Source organism: Alosa sapidissima, chromosome 17 (assembly GCF_018492685.1).
Source record: "Alosa sapidissima isolate fAloSap1 chromosome 17, fAloSap1.pri, whole genome shotgun sequence".
Lineage (NCBI taxonomy): Eukaryota > Metazoa > Chordata > Actinopteri > Clupeiformes > Clupeidae > Alosa > Alosa sapidissima.
The window spans coordinates 28,745,274-28,760,273 of NC_055973.1; the positions used below are offsets into that span (position 1 = coordinate 28,745,274).

The 15,000-nt window shown below is 49.8% G+C and overlaps 1 protein-coding gene across 5 annotated transcripts in view; it reads right to left on the bottom strand.

The window, feature by feature from the left end:
• The window catches only part of arhgef4 (Rho guanine nucleotide exchange factor (GEF) 4), a 102,644-nt gene that overhangs the window by 51,628 nt on the left and 36,016 nt on the right, over positions 1 to 15,000 (bottom strand). For 3 of the 5 annotated variants that reach the window (XM_042068677.1, XM_042068680.1, XM_042068679.1), the window contains 3 exons: positions 3,384 to 7,817; positions 1,262 to 1,537; positions 600 to 729 (listed from right to left, as the gene is read on the bottom strand). In XM_042068677.1, coding sequence (XP_041924611.1) covers positions 600 to 729; positions 1,262 to 1,537; positions 3,384 to 7,817 — 4,840 coding nt within the window. Of the gene's footprint in view, positions 1 to 599; positions 730 to 1,261; positions 1,538 to 3,383; positions 7,818 to 8,424; positions 8,529 to 15,000 lie in introns of those variants that run through there. The other 2 variants (XM_042068678.1, XM_042068681.1) reach the window with 2 other exon arrangements.

Genomic DNA, 15,000 nt, shown 5'->3' on the forward strand with positions numbered 1-15,000 from the left:
ACACACGACTCCTGAGTAAGCATGTTTAACTAAGAAAAACGACCACTGGGAGTAATTTCAGTCACTACAAGCACAGGTCCTTGGCCAGAGCCGAGAGAAAGATGACACTGGCTCATGTCCAGTGGGTACCTCTTTGTATTTGTCTTCCTTCAACCAAACGGCACCCAAAACCTGCCACCTGCTGGCTGTAACACAGAACTGCAGCAGTCCTCTCCAGCTGCAGACTCCAACTAGGGCTCCAAAATTGTATTTAATGGTTGTTGTTGCCCCACAGATGTCGTTGGCATGCTTTTTTAACAGGCTAATCCCAGATTTCCGGCAGAATAACTGTAAAGCATACTTAAACTGTAAATACAACATCATCACCTCTCCCCAGCCCTGCCACAGAGAGAGAGAGCCTTCCATAAGAGCATTTAGTGACCATGGCCAAGCACCCTGGTAAGCAGATGATTACTGAGTATGAGCAGGGCTGAGTCCAAACACATATAAACCCACACAAAAAAAACAGTTTGACTGGGATTTTGAACATGGAGTGAGAGGGACTCCAAGTGAGGGACTCGGAGACGGAGAGCTCCAAGGTGTGCAACCGTGGTACTCACTGGGGTAGGACATGCGTCGCCTCCAGCCCAGGCAGTCCAGGCCGATGGGGGTGCTCTGGGAGAAGCAGTGGGAGCGGAGGGCCATCCCGGAGAAGGGCTCCATGGCGGAGAAGGAGAGACGAGCCCTGGCCTGTAGGAAAGGAGGAGGATTACAGGAGCCCTGCTGGGGGTTTAATCAGCTTTAGGGTTTGTTTTTATATATAATAAATATAGAATAATATAATTTATAATATAGAAGGTCGCTGTTTAAAAAAATCTTGAGCCAGATGTTTTAAACTGCTTTTTAAGATTCTAATTATGTCAATGTCTAAAATCCTAAAATTTGAGGAAAAGTGAGAGGAAAAGAGACTGAAAAAAGTGGTCAAAAGCCAGAAAAAAAGCAGCTGAGACGAAGACGTGTGGAAAGAGACGTTCAGGCAGAGAAATGGGAAAACAGGCAGGGCCTGGAGAAGATGTGCCTGGAAGAGGCAAAGGCCCAGTGTGGAGATGACAGCTCAGGAGGAGACACGCAGAAGGAGCAGACACCAGTTCAGAAAGAGCACACGGAGCAGAGCAGGAGGAGGAGGAGGAGGAGGAGGAGGAGGTGGAGAGAGAGGAGGTGAAAGAAGACTGCGCTCGGGACGCTGCGGAGAACGCCCACAGGTGGTTTACACCTCTCTTACTTTCTCCATCTCTTCTGGGATCCGGGAATGGAGCTCGCGCACAGCGTGGGCCAGCTTCCTCTTGCGATTCTTCTCCTCCTCGATCCACAGGTCGTCCGAACAGCAGTGTCGCCTGCGGAACGCCTGCCCACGCTCCTTCCCACTGGCCATGCCCTGTGCCCGTGACACTGGCCTGGTGCGGCCCGGCGTGCGTGCGGTCTGCCGCGGGGTGTCCACCATCTCCATCAGTTTCTTTGCTGGCGTGTTTGTGGCAGGTCTACTGCCATCTTGTGAGGCCTTAGAGGGCACAGCCGTAGAGAGCAGTCAAACCTTTTGGCTTGTTTTGTGTAACCTTCTACATATGAAACCTTGTAATGGCACACAGAATTGAATCTAAACAAAACCTAACCTAAGAATTTAATCTAAACTTAACCTAACTTAATCCCTAGTCTTTGATGTCTGTGCCTATTGGGCTCATTCCAGTCGGTTGGACTGACTGCCTTGTCATGCCACAACAGGTGCAGACACGAAAGCCACATGAGCTTTAGCGCTGACTCACCATGTCCCTGGCACTGGGTGCTGTGGTACACAGAAAAAAAAAACAGCTTTTCCAGACAACACCAGAATAGGCCAGCGCATTTCCTGTGGCTGTAATTACAGAACTAAGAAAAGCCTTTAGGGCCCTCTTCTCCCAGCAGGGAGCTTTCTATCCTCTCATTGTGACTGGCTACAGTTCACGAGTCGCCCCTAGATGGAGCTAGACTTTTACTTTACCGATGGCTCATCCATGCAGCAACAGGCATGGCTGTTTGTATGCTAACACAGTCCAGGCTGAATGGAAATCTACCACGGTACTGACAAGCATGGAAAAAAGAGCTGACTTAGCTGACTAAATCTTCATCCCCTCTTGCTGTGCTTGTGTGTGGAGGCAAGAGAGGAGATAAAGAGCGTCTTGTTCTACCTCTGCCCTTCAGAGACAAATACAGACACACGCATAGACACAAACACACAAAAACACACACACACACACTCTTGAGCACACACACTTGCAGGCATACACATGCACAGACACAGACTCACACTTTCTCACACACACACACAAACACACACACAAACACACACGCACACACACAATTTGAGTGAAGGGACTTGGGCTGTCGTGAGTGAGCGGCTCATCAGTTTGTTATTTATATTGAGGATTCAGTGCTATGCTGGACAGAGCCAAGGCCGAGAGAAGGAGAGCAAACACTTGTGTGTGTGTGTCTGGCTCCCGCCCAACCGTAAACAAGCCCTCTTTATCCTCCTCATCCAGAGTGACGCTGCCCACATGGGCAGCCTCCAGCTCTCAATCATAACGCTTTTAGGGAAAAGAGGCAGTTAGTCTCACTGGCAGCGACTCTTCCTCTTTTACACATTCACTTGTGTACATACCTTAAGGTAGAGTTACAAAGACAGATTTTGATTTGAGTTGCTTTTTTCCTGCAAATTGCAAGGCATTGTTTCTTTTCTCTTTAACTCGTTACAAAGGTACAAAAGCAACTGGCATGGTAATTGGAGTGAACCTTGGCCAAGTTCTCAACAGAATGTCTTTTCTTCACTGGATTGCACCGGTCTGATTTTGATTATGGGATACAAGGGTGTCTTTTGAAACCAAAATCCATTGGAAGCTGCTCATTTGAAACAATCTCTTTGTGGTTCTTAGATTGGACAAATTGATTTGAATTGAGTCACTGGCCCGGCAGAATTAATCATCAATCTTGTTTAGCACATGTCAGAAAAAGTTGGACAATATCCCCCACTACATCTTTCAAGCATCTGTACATATCTAAAGTCAGTGCAGAAAAAGAAACTAGCATACAATACGCACAGTACAGCATTCTTAGTCATGCTCATAACCATGCAGTTCATCATAAAAAAGTTTATCACAACTTACACTTCAGTGTTTCCCATACATTGACTTATTTGTGGCGGCCCACCACAATATCAACATTGACCACCACACAATGATTTTCCAGGTTGTACTAAATTGTGCTTAAATCTGGTTAGCATCATAACCACGCTGTGCTAATTTGTTAAAAACTGTTAATTCTGCAAACCAACCACCACAAATGGAATTCAATTTTGTGGGAAACACTGCACTTACCTCAAAATCATTACTGGATATGGATGTGAGCAGGCTGTTTTGAGACTGGCCCTCCGTAGCCCCATCCTCACGCTGGCAGATGAGATCCATGGGGCTGAGGGGGCTGAGCGAGCCCATGGGCCCTGCCTTGGGCTTCAGGGTCTTGGGCCTCTCAGGAGGCTCGGAGAGCGCCTCCACGCTCATGCCCTGGCCCAGGAGGATGAGCGAGAGGGCACTGGAGCGCGCGGGGCCGTAGCGGAAGTTGCGCCGCTGGCTAGCTGACCTGGGGCTCATGTGAGGTTTGGGGCTCATGGGCCGTATGGGGATGTCTGGGCTCTCGCTTGTCCCCGGTGAACGTGCGGACATGTGAATGGCTAAGGTTCCGAGCGAGCCGGGGCTCAATGGTGACGAGGGGCTAAAGTCGGTGTGAGGCGGGGCTTCCGAGTCGTCAGAGGATGGAGGGCCCGAGTCCGAGAAACTGATCGACAGGCCGTTGGGAGGGGCCTTCCTCCGACGCCCCTCGGACTTGCTCCCCTGGGGCGAGTCATCTGAGACGACGTCCTGCTGAAGGCCCCTCTTGGCGAGGGGGTCAGTGTGGCAGAGGTTGCGGGGGCTGCTGGGCGAGTCCGGCGTGCTGAGCCTTTCCTGGGCCGAGCGCGTGGCGTAGTCGCTGTGGACCTGCCGCGTGCCACCCTTGGGCTGCTCGCCGTCCGGCACCGACACGGTGCGGCGCAGCAACTCCGCTTCTTTGGCCCGCCGTAGTCTCCTCCAGGACTGCTTCCCTGCCCGCGGGTCCTCCCCCTCGGGCCGCCCACTTGGACTGGCCTGCTCCTCGCTCTCCTTATCCATCGCACGGGACTCAAACAGACTGGACAGGGACTTGTGCGCCTGGGCAAAGCGCAGTCGCAAGCTCAGGCTGTCGCTGCTCTTACTCCTCTTGTAGTTCAGTGCGTCTGGACCACCTGGGCTCGCTTTGCCGTGCCCCGACTCGGGGCTCCCTTCCTTGTCGGCTTCGTCCCCACCCTGGCTGTAGAGCTGGCGGACGTGCCGCGTGCGGGGTGCCGTGGGGAAGAACCCGTGGTCCTCATCATCCTCCCCCTCGTGCTGGGACGCAGAGAAGGCCTGCTGCACTGTGTGGTTGAGGATGTCGCCCTTGTAGAAGACGTCATCGTCAGAGTTATCGCGTTCAGTATCTCTCGGCTCCACGCTGTGCGACCGGTAAAACAGCAGGTCCACCCCCACGCCGTCTGAAGACTCCCTGGGCCCCTTCTTGCCATCCTTGGAGGTGCTCTTGCCCTTCCTGAAGGAGGGCATCTTTGCAAAGACAGAGAACTTGGAGCCCCTGCCCGAGTGGCTGCCCTTCCCCTTGCTCTTCGAGGGTTTCCGTGGGCTGGCACCCCCACCTGTGTGACCTGCGCAAAGCTCATCCGTCTCCTCGCTATTTGTGCTGGTGGTGTCCAGGTCCTGAGACGAGGCTGTGGGGCTCCTTCTGCGCCTCTCCGAGCCCACGTCGTCTTCGGGTTGGAGGGTCGCGGGCCTTTCTCTCCCTGGGTCAGCGTCAGGAGCACAGGGGTCACAGTGCGGCTCCCTCTCGGGACAGAAGAGCTCGGCTTTGGGTTCGTCCGAGGGACTCGGAGCCTGTAGGCACAAGGCGGGCATGTCAGAGGAGAAGACGATGGCGTCCCTCCCCTCTCGATCCTCCCCAGCTGGCTTCATTCCCACCCCTCCTCTCTTTTGCAGTTCACACTCACTTAGCTCTTCATCCTCAGCCACCACAGAATTCTCCTGGGAGCGGTCTATCTCCAGAATGGGCTCAAGGCTGGGGACCGACAGCAGACTGAAGCCCGAATCTGGGTATGGGTGCCTCACTATCCTTACTGTAGTCTGAATAATATGTGGAGAGGTTACTGAACTGATTGTACAGTAATCCAACTCTGGACAATCACTGCTACTACTGTGGTTCCTGGTGTTGGTGCTGTGATCGTCAGATATGGGCTTGGTTTCAAATGATTCACTCTCCTGCTCCTCTGCCTTGTTATTTTCTAACAGTAAAAGGCTAGTTAAAGGCTCAAGATCGTCCCCATTTTCCTGGTTTGGCTGGGGAAAGTCCTGGGTGGTGTTAGCAGTACTGTCTAGCCTGCTACTGTCTTCAGAATTCTCTGGGGACCGTGAGGAAAATATGTGATGAGAGAGACTCTCACTGTCAAGATACCCTTGCTGTGGAAATTTCACCAGTGCATCCACATCAGCTAGAGTGAACTCACAGCGCACCACGTCAGTCTCATCTCCTATCCCAGACAAGGCAGAGTCCTCACTGCTCCAATAAGGCTCAAAATCAAGAGGGCACAATAGATCTTCCGAGCTCCTCTCTTCTTCTTCCTCTTCTACAGGGCTGACGGCCCCGCTGGGGATCTCCAAGGGCAAGTCTGTGATTTGTGCTGTAGCCTGAGATTGGGAGGGCGTGTGCGGTTTATCACAGTCCTCAAAGCTGCTTTCAGTCCTGTGCACAGTGAAAAGCTCTAGGGAGAGGTTACAGCTAGCAGTCTCCACACCACAGGGAGCCACGACGGGCTTGGTGTTGTTGTTGGAGTCAGAACGCGAGGACTTCCCACAGCAGTGAGGCACCAGCTGTGAATGGACCTGTTTGGAGAGGGCGGAGTGGGTGTCCAGCGTGATCTCTATAGTCCTGAGATCAGAGGCCAGAGTGGCGATGATGTCTGCCTGAAGAAGCTCTGTTTCACGAGGGCCGTTGGGGTCATTTAGGATTCCACACGCCTCTGTCCTATCACCTGGTTCAGTTTGTGTCAAAAATGGTTCCTCAGTTACTTCAACAGAAATGTCGGTAGGTTTATGTTGTGTTGGCTCTTCGTACTGTCCTTCGTGATGTGGGAGCTCTTGTGCGTGTGAGTGTGATTCTAGGGGTTGCTGTGTGCTGTCCACATCCTGTTCCTGTTTTAAGTAAACATGGCGGCCTCTTTTCTCCTTCTCCTCCTCCTCTTCGTCCTCGTTCTCTTTGCTCTCCCCCACTGATAACGCCTGCTCTCTTCCCTCCCCCTCGTTTTGGGCCTGGGTGGACAAAGTGGATTGCCTTACATCACAAATCTGTAAGGGAGCGTCCTTGCAGTCGCTGTGGGGGAGGGGTGAACATTCCTCAGGCTGTTTCACAGTGTTAGATTGTGCAATTAGGTCTGAATTGGACTCTGCGTCTAAGGTGATGAACTCATCAAGATGACGCTCAACAGTACACTTAGGCAAGACACTCTGGTCACAGGTAGATGAAGGGTTGTTGGCTTCTTCACAACTGATGCCCTCTTTGTCCGTTACCTCGAATATTACTTGGAGGGTTGTAACAACATCTTCATCATTCTCCAGCCGCGGCTCTTGCTCTGTTCGAGCCTGCTGCTGTTCCTGTTGGCTTGTTCTCAACACCACCCCATCAGCCCCTGCCTTTACACTTGAAGGAGAGTCAGCAAGTGGGTGGGACTCTAATGGAGAGCACTCTGGGTCAGGGGGATGAGGAGTCGATGCAGGAGGAAGTCCAGCCTCCTCCGGACCTGCTGTACTTCTAATAGTCGGATCTGTCCCACGAAGGGGATCCTGTTCCGCTGTAGTGCCGACACACACCTGGGACTGGACACTCAATACGCTTGTTTCGCTGCAGGGCTTTGTGTCTGTTTCTGGGGTAGGCTGCTGGTCTATATGTGTAACTCTCTGACTGGGAGTACATGTGATTTGGGTTTCTGTAACAGGTGTGTCAGTGTTGCTATTCTCTTTGTTGTGACGGTTTGGAGAGATGCTGCAGGGTCTGTCAGTGCTAAATGCACAGTTGGTCTCAAAAGACTGTGCTGTTTCAGGTCCTTGTGTTTTTGAACAAGATGAGTCTATGTGTGTTGTCTCTGTGCATTGTGAGTTTGTAGACAAGATCTCTGTATCTGGGCTACAGGCCTCTGAGCTGGATGTGCCGATTGTGTCGGTACAGCCACATGACTTTGTGATGTGGGTCTCTAGACAGTTCGAGACATCACAGGCTGTGCTTAGTGTATTGGGGTTGTCTGTACATACTAGGCTTTCTGCGGGAGTGTCTGGGCTGCAGGTTGCTATGCTGTGCTGGTCTAAGTTGACGTCGTCTATGCCGCTGGTCTCTGTGCTGCTGGTCTCTGCGGGTTCTCTAGCATCGCTGGGACGCCTCTTGAGCCGATGCGGCCTACGCTCCTTCGACTGGAGGCCGTTCTCCAAGTGCCATCCCTTGTAAAGGTCCTCGGCCCCCAGGAGGGCTGAGAGGCAATCCTCGTTGTCCGAAAAGGTTTCGCTATGCCACGAGAAGGAGTCGTAGTACTCCTCGGTCGAACTCTCCGCCACGTGGTCACTCCACTCCGGGGGATCCGACTCACCGAAAGCCCCCGCCTCCTCTAGTCCTCCGTCGTCGAGCGGAGAGTCCTCAAGGGAGTCCTGGGCCTGGTGAGGAGAAGAGGAAATGGGTTAAGATAGAAATCAAAATGAAGGGAATAATTAATCAAAATGAAAGCACAGAATAATTGTTAGTATTGTCATGAAGGAGTCAAGAATTGCTTCTGTTAATGTGGGAATAGTTTGAACAAAAATAAATTAACCTGAGGCAAAAGGTTAAATCACAACTTTTATTTTGTTTATTTGGGGCCCCAAGACTTAGCTGTGCATCCATAAGCAGGACCACATGTTTGCTTGTAAACAGCGGATTCACGCTAATTAGAGCAGAGTTCCGGCACCTGGGAGGAACAAGACTCCGATTCTGAGAGCAGGCAATGTACAGAGCACCTGACTGCACAGCTATCTCATCAGGAAGTTGAACACATGCCAAAAGAACTCTGTCGTTTTTCCCACACTATAACACTCACTAGACACAATACAGGTATCACGGCTATCAATCAGGTTTATTAAGTCTACTCAGACACGTTTTAAAGTCATAAACAACAAAAACATAACACTGAGTGCACTTGCAATCATTCTGCAGACACATATCATGGTGGCGTCTAGGCGCAACTTAGTAGAAGAGCCAAAACATCGTCATTCAGGTCAGACTTACACTCCAGAGCCTGAGCACCGCAGCTGTGTCCATGGTTAAAGCACAGAGCCGAACGAATCCCCAGCTGAGCACGGCCCCCATGGCGCCCGACAGCTCTCTCTCACACACACATTCAGATTCAAGTCTCACACACACATACTCCATACGTCTTGTTCACTGTTCGTCTGCTTTGGTTTCCCCTCCTCTGTCCTCATCTCCTCCCTTGTCTGTTCTCTTCACACCCCTCCCTCCCTCTCTCTCTCTCTCTCTCTCTCTATCCCTTCTTTGTCTCTGTGTTTATCTTACATCGCCCATCCTCTTGGGCGCATCGGGTCCCCGCTGTGGCAGTCTTAAATTACAGAGGAGTCCCTCTGCTGGGGAGCCGGGCGCTACCTGCAGGAACTCGCCTGCAAATAATATCCACAACCCCCCTGGCCACACACAGGAAGAGAGAGAGAGAGAGAGAGAGAGACAGAGAGAGAGAGAGAGAGAGAGAGACAGCACAGAGAGAGAGAGAGAGTGAGAGAGAGACAGAGAGAGAGAGAGAGAGAGAGAGACAGAGAGAGAGACAGAGAGAGAGAGAGAGAGAGAGAGAGAGAGAGAGAGAGAGGTATGAGATTAAGGTAAGGTAATCAGGAGGGAAAAGGGGTCTGTTTCATCTCGCATAGAACATTTGGTCCCATGTTAAAACTAGGTGGCAGGCAGGTCCCTTCTTAATCAACCCCAATCAAGGTTCTGCAGTTACTCACACAAATAAAGGGAGACACCTTGAGTTCCACACCCAAGAATAATACGGCACCAGCAGTTAATCAGCAGAAAAGACTCACCTATTGCCTAAAGAGCTCACCTGCTGCAACATATGCTAAGTATGATCTATGATAATAACTAGGAACTATTCCAATTTGAGTACCACACCAAAGAATAATACGGCACCAGCAGTTAATCTGCAGCAGAGACCCACCTATTGCTTAAAGAGCCGACCTGCTCCAACATATGCTAAGTATGATCTATGATAATAACTACAGTGTAGGAACCATTTTCAAATACATTCATCTGGAATGGATGCACAATGTCTGTAGTGACAAAAGAGCTTTTATGAGAACGCAAGTGGCTTCATACTGTATCTGAGATTCTGAGGAGCATTTGACTATGACCAGTACACAGGAAGCGGTCAGGAGGGGAACCCAGAAGTGGATGAGTGCTAAGTGGTGAGCGCTTCCTCTGGGCTATGGAGTTATCATCCTATAGGAAGCATGCAGGCCCGGTCTGCTGCATAATGACCGTTGGAAACCAGTGAGAGTTCATGACCTGTGGTCTACCAGTGGGGAATGATAGGGACGTCCTCTCTCCTTTCCTGCGTTGACATTTACAAACATTTACGTCTGGACGTGTACCCTCAAGTGACCTAAGCATTTAAAGATCTCTTAACAAGTAAACATGAACATGTATCCAGTGATGAGGTGAACAGACACTCAATGATCAGGATAAATAGATACAGTAGTAATTGCCTAGTAACTGCATGTAACTAGGAAGTACAGCAAGAGGTTAGGACTCAAGAGATGCCACCAAGTTATTCTTATACATGATATGCACAGCCTCATTGTGAGTAGCCTAGCTCCTGTCTTCATGTTATTAATAACCATCCCCACGCTAATCTCTCTGTCAAAGGCTTTAGCCACCCGTGTGCTCCCAGGTAGTAAACACTCAGTGATTGACAGGGGATTGGTGTTTCTCTTAATGGAAACCAGTAAGTGAGGAGGGGCTTCGCTTAATCCCTGCCTTTGCATTGGTGGATGCTTCAGTGGTCACCCTGTGGCTGATCGACCCACCGGCCCTGTAATGGCAAGCGGAGTTGTTTATGGGCTTAAAAGGGCTCCCACAGACGGGCTCTCGGACATCGCCTGGCCGTGAGAGACAGATCGCTGGATGAGACGAGACGGCGGCTGGCCGCTGGCCGCCCTCTGTCACATGCTGTGTGTTAGCGGCCTTAGAGCCGTGCACTATTTCTGTTTCACACCAGCCTCACAGGCCCAATAACTGCAGCTGTCCACTCTCTTAATTAGGTCAAATAATTTCGTCATTGCCCAATGATTACATCAGCCTGATATTTAAAGAGACACTTCGCAGGAGTAAAATTCCACCAATACTATGGTAGGAATAAATATGTCAAAAATGGGTAATGATGGGTAATGAACTTTATGGTTCCACCTGATTTAAAACTTTTAAATGTTTATTGTTTCTTTTTCTGTCATATTCTGTCAAAAATGAAGCACAAAACATGGCCAGAAAGGAGAGACAGTAAACTGGGTTTGTACTATGGGATTAACAGTGTAAATCAATTTTCATGAAAGAATGAATGATAAAGTACAATATATTTCATACTACAAGGGCATTTATTTCACTGTCCAGGTCAGTTGCATGGACTATGATCTGATCAGATCAGATTCAGTCATGCAGATAGGATAATGTATGGCTCTTACGTAATAGATGCTACGCTATGAAAAGCAGCTCCTTTGCATGTAATGACCACATCTGATCAACAACTAAGGGTTTGTTGTTCATAATCACAGTCAATAACATCAGCAGAGGTGGTCTGGGATTGTAGGGAGGAGTTCCATCTCCGGTTGTACAAGTGGGGGAGTCTGCCACCCCTGCCTGTGGTAACTTCCCAAGCCCCGAGTGGCTGCAGGTACAGTAAGCGGGGGTAATCCCATCAGAGCTGCCGCGGCTACTGTGGCTCTACGTCATAGACCTCCCGCAGTTCACGGGCGCGCATGCACATATGGTTCTGGGAATTATAGGAGATTTCACTGAAACTGAACAGCCACAGTAAAAGCTATACATAAAAAGCTATAAGGCACTTGAACATAAGGCTCAACTAGGATTACCATCATTTACTTGGCTGTATTAAAGGGTAATACAGTAAATCGCATGGCTTACTCAAAGAAAGACTAGTCAAAAGTCAAAGGTGACAGTGGAGGTCAAATAACCAAGTCCACCTTGCCTACAGTAGCATGATGGAAGTAGAATTGCTGTGCTGATTTCCAAACTGTATAAGATACAGCTGAGTAACAAATTCATACATTACGTCAATACCTTTTATCATTAGCTGAGGCGAATACTTCAATTAATGAACAAGCTGTTCCATTCTGACAGGATTTCACAGATGAATGCAAAACACAAGCAGATGATCTGTTTTGGAAGAGAGTGCTGTGTTTCTTTCCAGCATGGAACATGCTTAGGAGAGCTGGATTGGAATTCTGTCTGGGAATGATGGGAGGTGCAGGTGGGAATATTCCATTCATCCATCAATGGACCATTATGTAAACCAGCTGCTGGGTTATCTCACTTCAAACTGATAAGGCAGAGTGGAGGTGATCTAGCATGCGCACGGAGCGAGGGCAGGCCACATCCTGTCTGATAACCTGTCCCACGCTGCACCACACAACCAAATATTCCAGTATATCAGATAATCGGGGAAGTCATTAATTGCAACACAATTAGGAGTATGACAGCCAGGCAACACACATACTACTCACGTGTATTCTCTCCCTGTTCTAGAAGTCTCCTGGGATTAAAGTGTCTGCTGAATGAACAAATTGACTTGAGGAAGAGCAACTCCACTGAAAATGTTCACTTGCATTACATAATCATGGCCTGCGCTAGGGCTTTAAAGCGTTAACACCCCGTGTGATCTGAAGCAACAGGACCACAGCCTAAACAATGTCATTGAGACCAAAATGCAAATAAGCCCTGTGGTCTGAGCAAATCTATTCATTCTCCACCAACACTCCATCAGCAGCACTGTATTCGGAATAAAGCCAGTTGTTGTTGTCGCTATTAATCTCGGCAAAGGTTTGGTGATCTGATCTCTCTCCGCCTTGCTTCACACAGCACTGGGGGTAGGGCGCCGAGTTGCACCTCTCCCCATATGCTGTGTGTGTGTGTGTGTGTGTGTGTGTGTGTGTGTGTGTGTGTGTGTATGTGTGTGTGTGTGTGTGTGTGTGTGTGTGTGTGTGTGTGTGAGCATAAAGGGGAGTAGAGTTGCGATGAAAGATAGCATCTCTGCGCCGTGGCACATTTGTCTATCTCAGCATTTCTCTCTGCGTGAGCGCTGTACAGTCCAACCTCCACGAGACTCTTGCGCAACCGAGCCCACCACGCAACCGAGCCACTTTGTTGGCGTGCCAAAAAAACTGCTGGTGATCAAACACAGCCAAAACACTTATTATCCTCACATTGCCTCACAACAAAAAGCCGCTCTGGCGCCCAGGAGCCTCCCTTCATCTGGGAGCAAGACCGGATGGTGCAGTAGCCGCAGCCTCCTGGCTAAGGCCCCAGAGGTGAGAGAGGACAATGGTGTAAGGGGATAGGCCCCCTCCTCCGTCTGCAGCCCCTGCAGTCACTGTGCTCACTGCACCATGGTGACCATGTGGAGAACCCTGGATGAAGGAGTAATGTTATTCTCCGGTCAGTGATATGATGTCTAAAAAGCATGGTCAGTGTATATAAGTATATAAGTATATATACTCTTTTGATCCCGTGAGGGAAATTTGGTCTCTGCATTTATCCCAATCTGTGAATTAGTGAAACACACTCAGCACACAGTGAACACTCAGTGAGGTGAAGCACACACTAATCCCGGCGCAGTGAGCTGCCTGCATCAACAGCGGCGCTCGGGGAGCAGTGAGGGGTTAGGTGCCTTGCTCAAGGACACTTCAGCCGTGCCTACTGGTCGGGGTTCGAACCGGCAACCCTCTGGTTACAAGTACGAAGCACTAACCAGTAGGTCACGGCTGCCCCAACAACAGTGAGTCAGTGATGTCCGAAAATATGACACGAAAAGAGGTTAAGCTACATCTGTGCTTTGTTTTTTTTTTTGTGTTTTTTTTTTCAATTCCAGTATTTCCATAGAGCTGTGGAATCAGGATGTGGAGAATCAAGGCGGTTCTAGCGTGCGAGTCTAATAGCTTCCCATAGAAACTGCACAACCCACGAGGAACCGTAAGATGATAGGGCCCAACCAGAGACACCTGAGGAGGCCAAGCCTCTCTGAGCTAAAACAGAGGGTATAAAAGACTCGGGCATACTCTCTCAGGACGAAAGACCACGGCCACAATTACACAGCATGCACAGAAGCACAGAACAAAGCCACACACAAATACACACACACAACCGCAGAATGTGCTATCTCCAACATCTCCATACACCATGCAATCTATTCATAACAACAAAATTGCGCGGTTATCTGAAATGCCAGTGGTGAAAGAGTAATGTAGAGCACATCTGAAAGAGCTAGGCTAAATAGCTCTGAGAAAGCATTTTGGTAGCTTTTGTTCGAGTAATTGAGACATGTGGCCATGGGAAGCTGGCTGGAAAAGCTGCCGCTCTAAAATAAGCTGGATGAGGTAAGGCAGGAGGCAGCCATGGAAACGGCAATGCACTCATTCAGACGTGCTTTGATGTGGGAGGGGGGTTGCCATGGGTTACAGCACTCAGGTGTGAAATTTGCCAGCTCATGGCTCAAAATGTGTGTGTGTCCGTGTGTGTGTGTATGCTTGTCTATGTGTGAGTGTGTGTAAGTGTGTGAATACATGTCTATACTTGTGTGTGTGTGTGTGTGTGTTTGTGGGTGCTTTGGTAAGCGCTAGTGTGCTTGTCTTAAACCCTCCCTGTGCTTGTGCAAGCAAGAGTGTGTGTGTGTGTGTGTGTGTGTGTTTGTAGGTAATCACAGCGACAGAAGAACAGCTTCCGGCTGAGTCACATTTCTGCAGAGGCGCTCATGACCTTCCACAGCCATGTGGGAGAGCAGCGGCATCCACAGCACACACTGTGCCCACTACAGCCTTTGTTCCCTCAAACACACACACACACACACACACACACACACACACACACACACACACACACACACACACACAAAAGAAAACCATAATGCAGAACACGGACCGTCAAGGCCACCGAGAACCTGTCAGTCCTCTATATAATAACCGAGGAGCTTAATGTCGCAACACATGCTCTGGATGCTCTCCAAGAGATCGCGGTGACGGTGATTTCGGAGGTGTTGCGGGAGATGACGCGGATAGTCTCGGGCTTCTCACGAACCAGAGGTGGTGAAATGGCGTAAGAGAGCGGCGCGGCCGACACCCTCGAGGGAGACAGGGCTTACAGGAGCGGTCATGCGTAGGAGCCGTCACTTCGGCGCTCATCATCACACACTTCACACGCAGCGCACGTGAACAGGTAGGGGCTGAGGCAGCAGGGAGTTGGGTGGCTGTCTGCTCACCAGCATGAAGGTAAACACATGCACACACACACACTCACACCCAAATACACACACACACACACACACACACACACACTCAGACCCAGATACACACACACACACACACCTGTGCACGTAAAAATTCTGCTGGTAGGCTTGATGTGATGAGGCGTAAAATAAGCACACAACTTGCTTCCTCCTATCCTCTGGGAGAGGGATTTGTTATGATCTCAGCATAATGCCATTACTTCCCAAAACAAATGTGCCTTCTTGGCTACAGTGTGTGAAGAAATAAGTGCAATAAAAACAACCTGACACAATCAATAACTAGG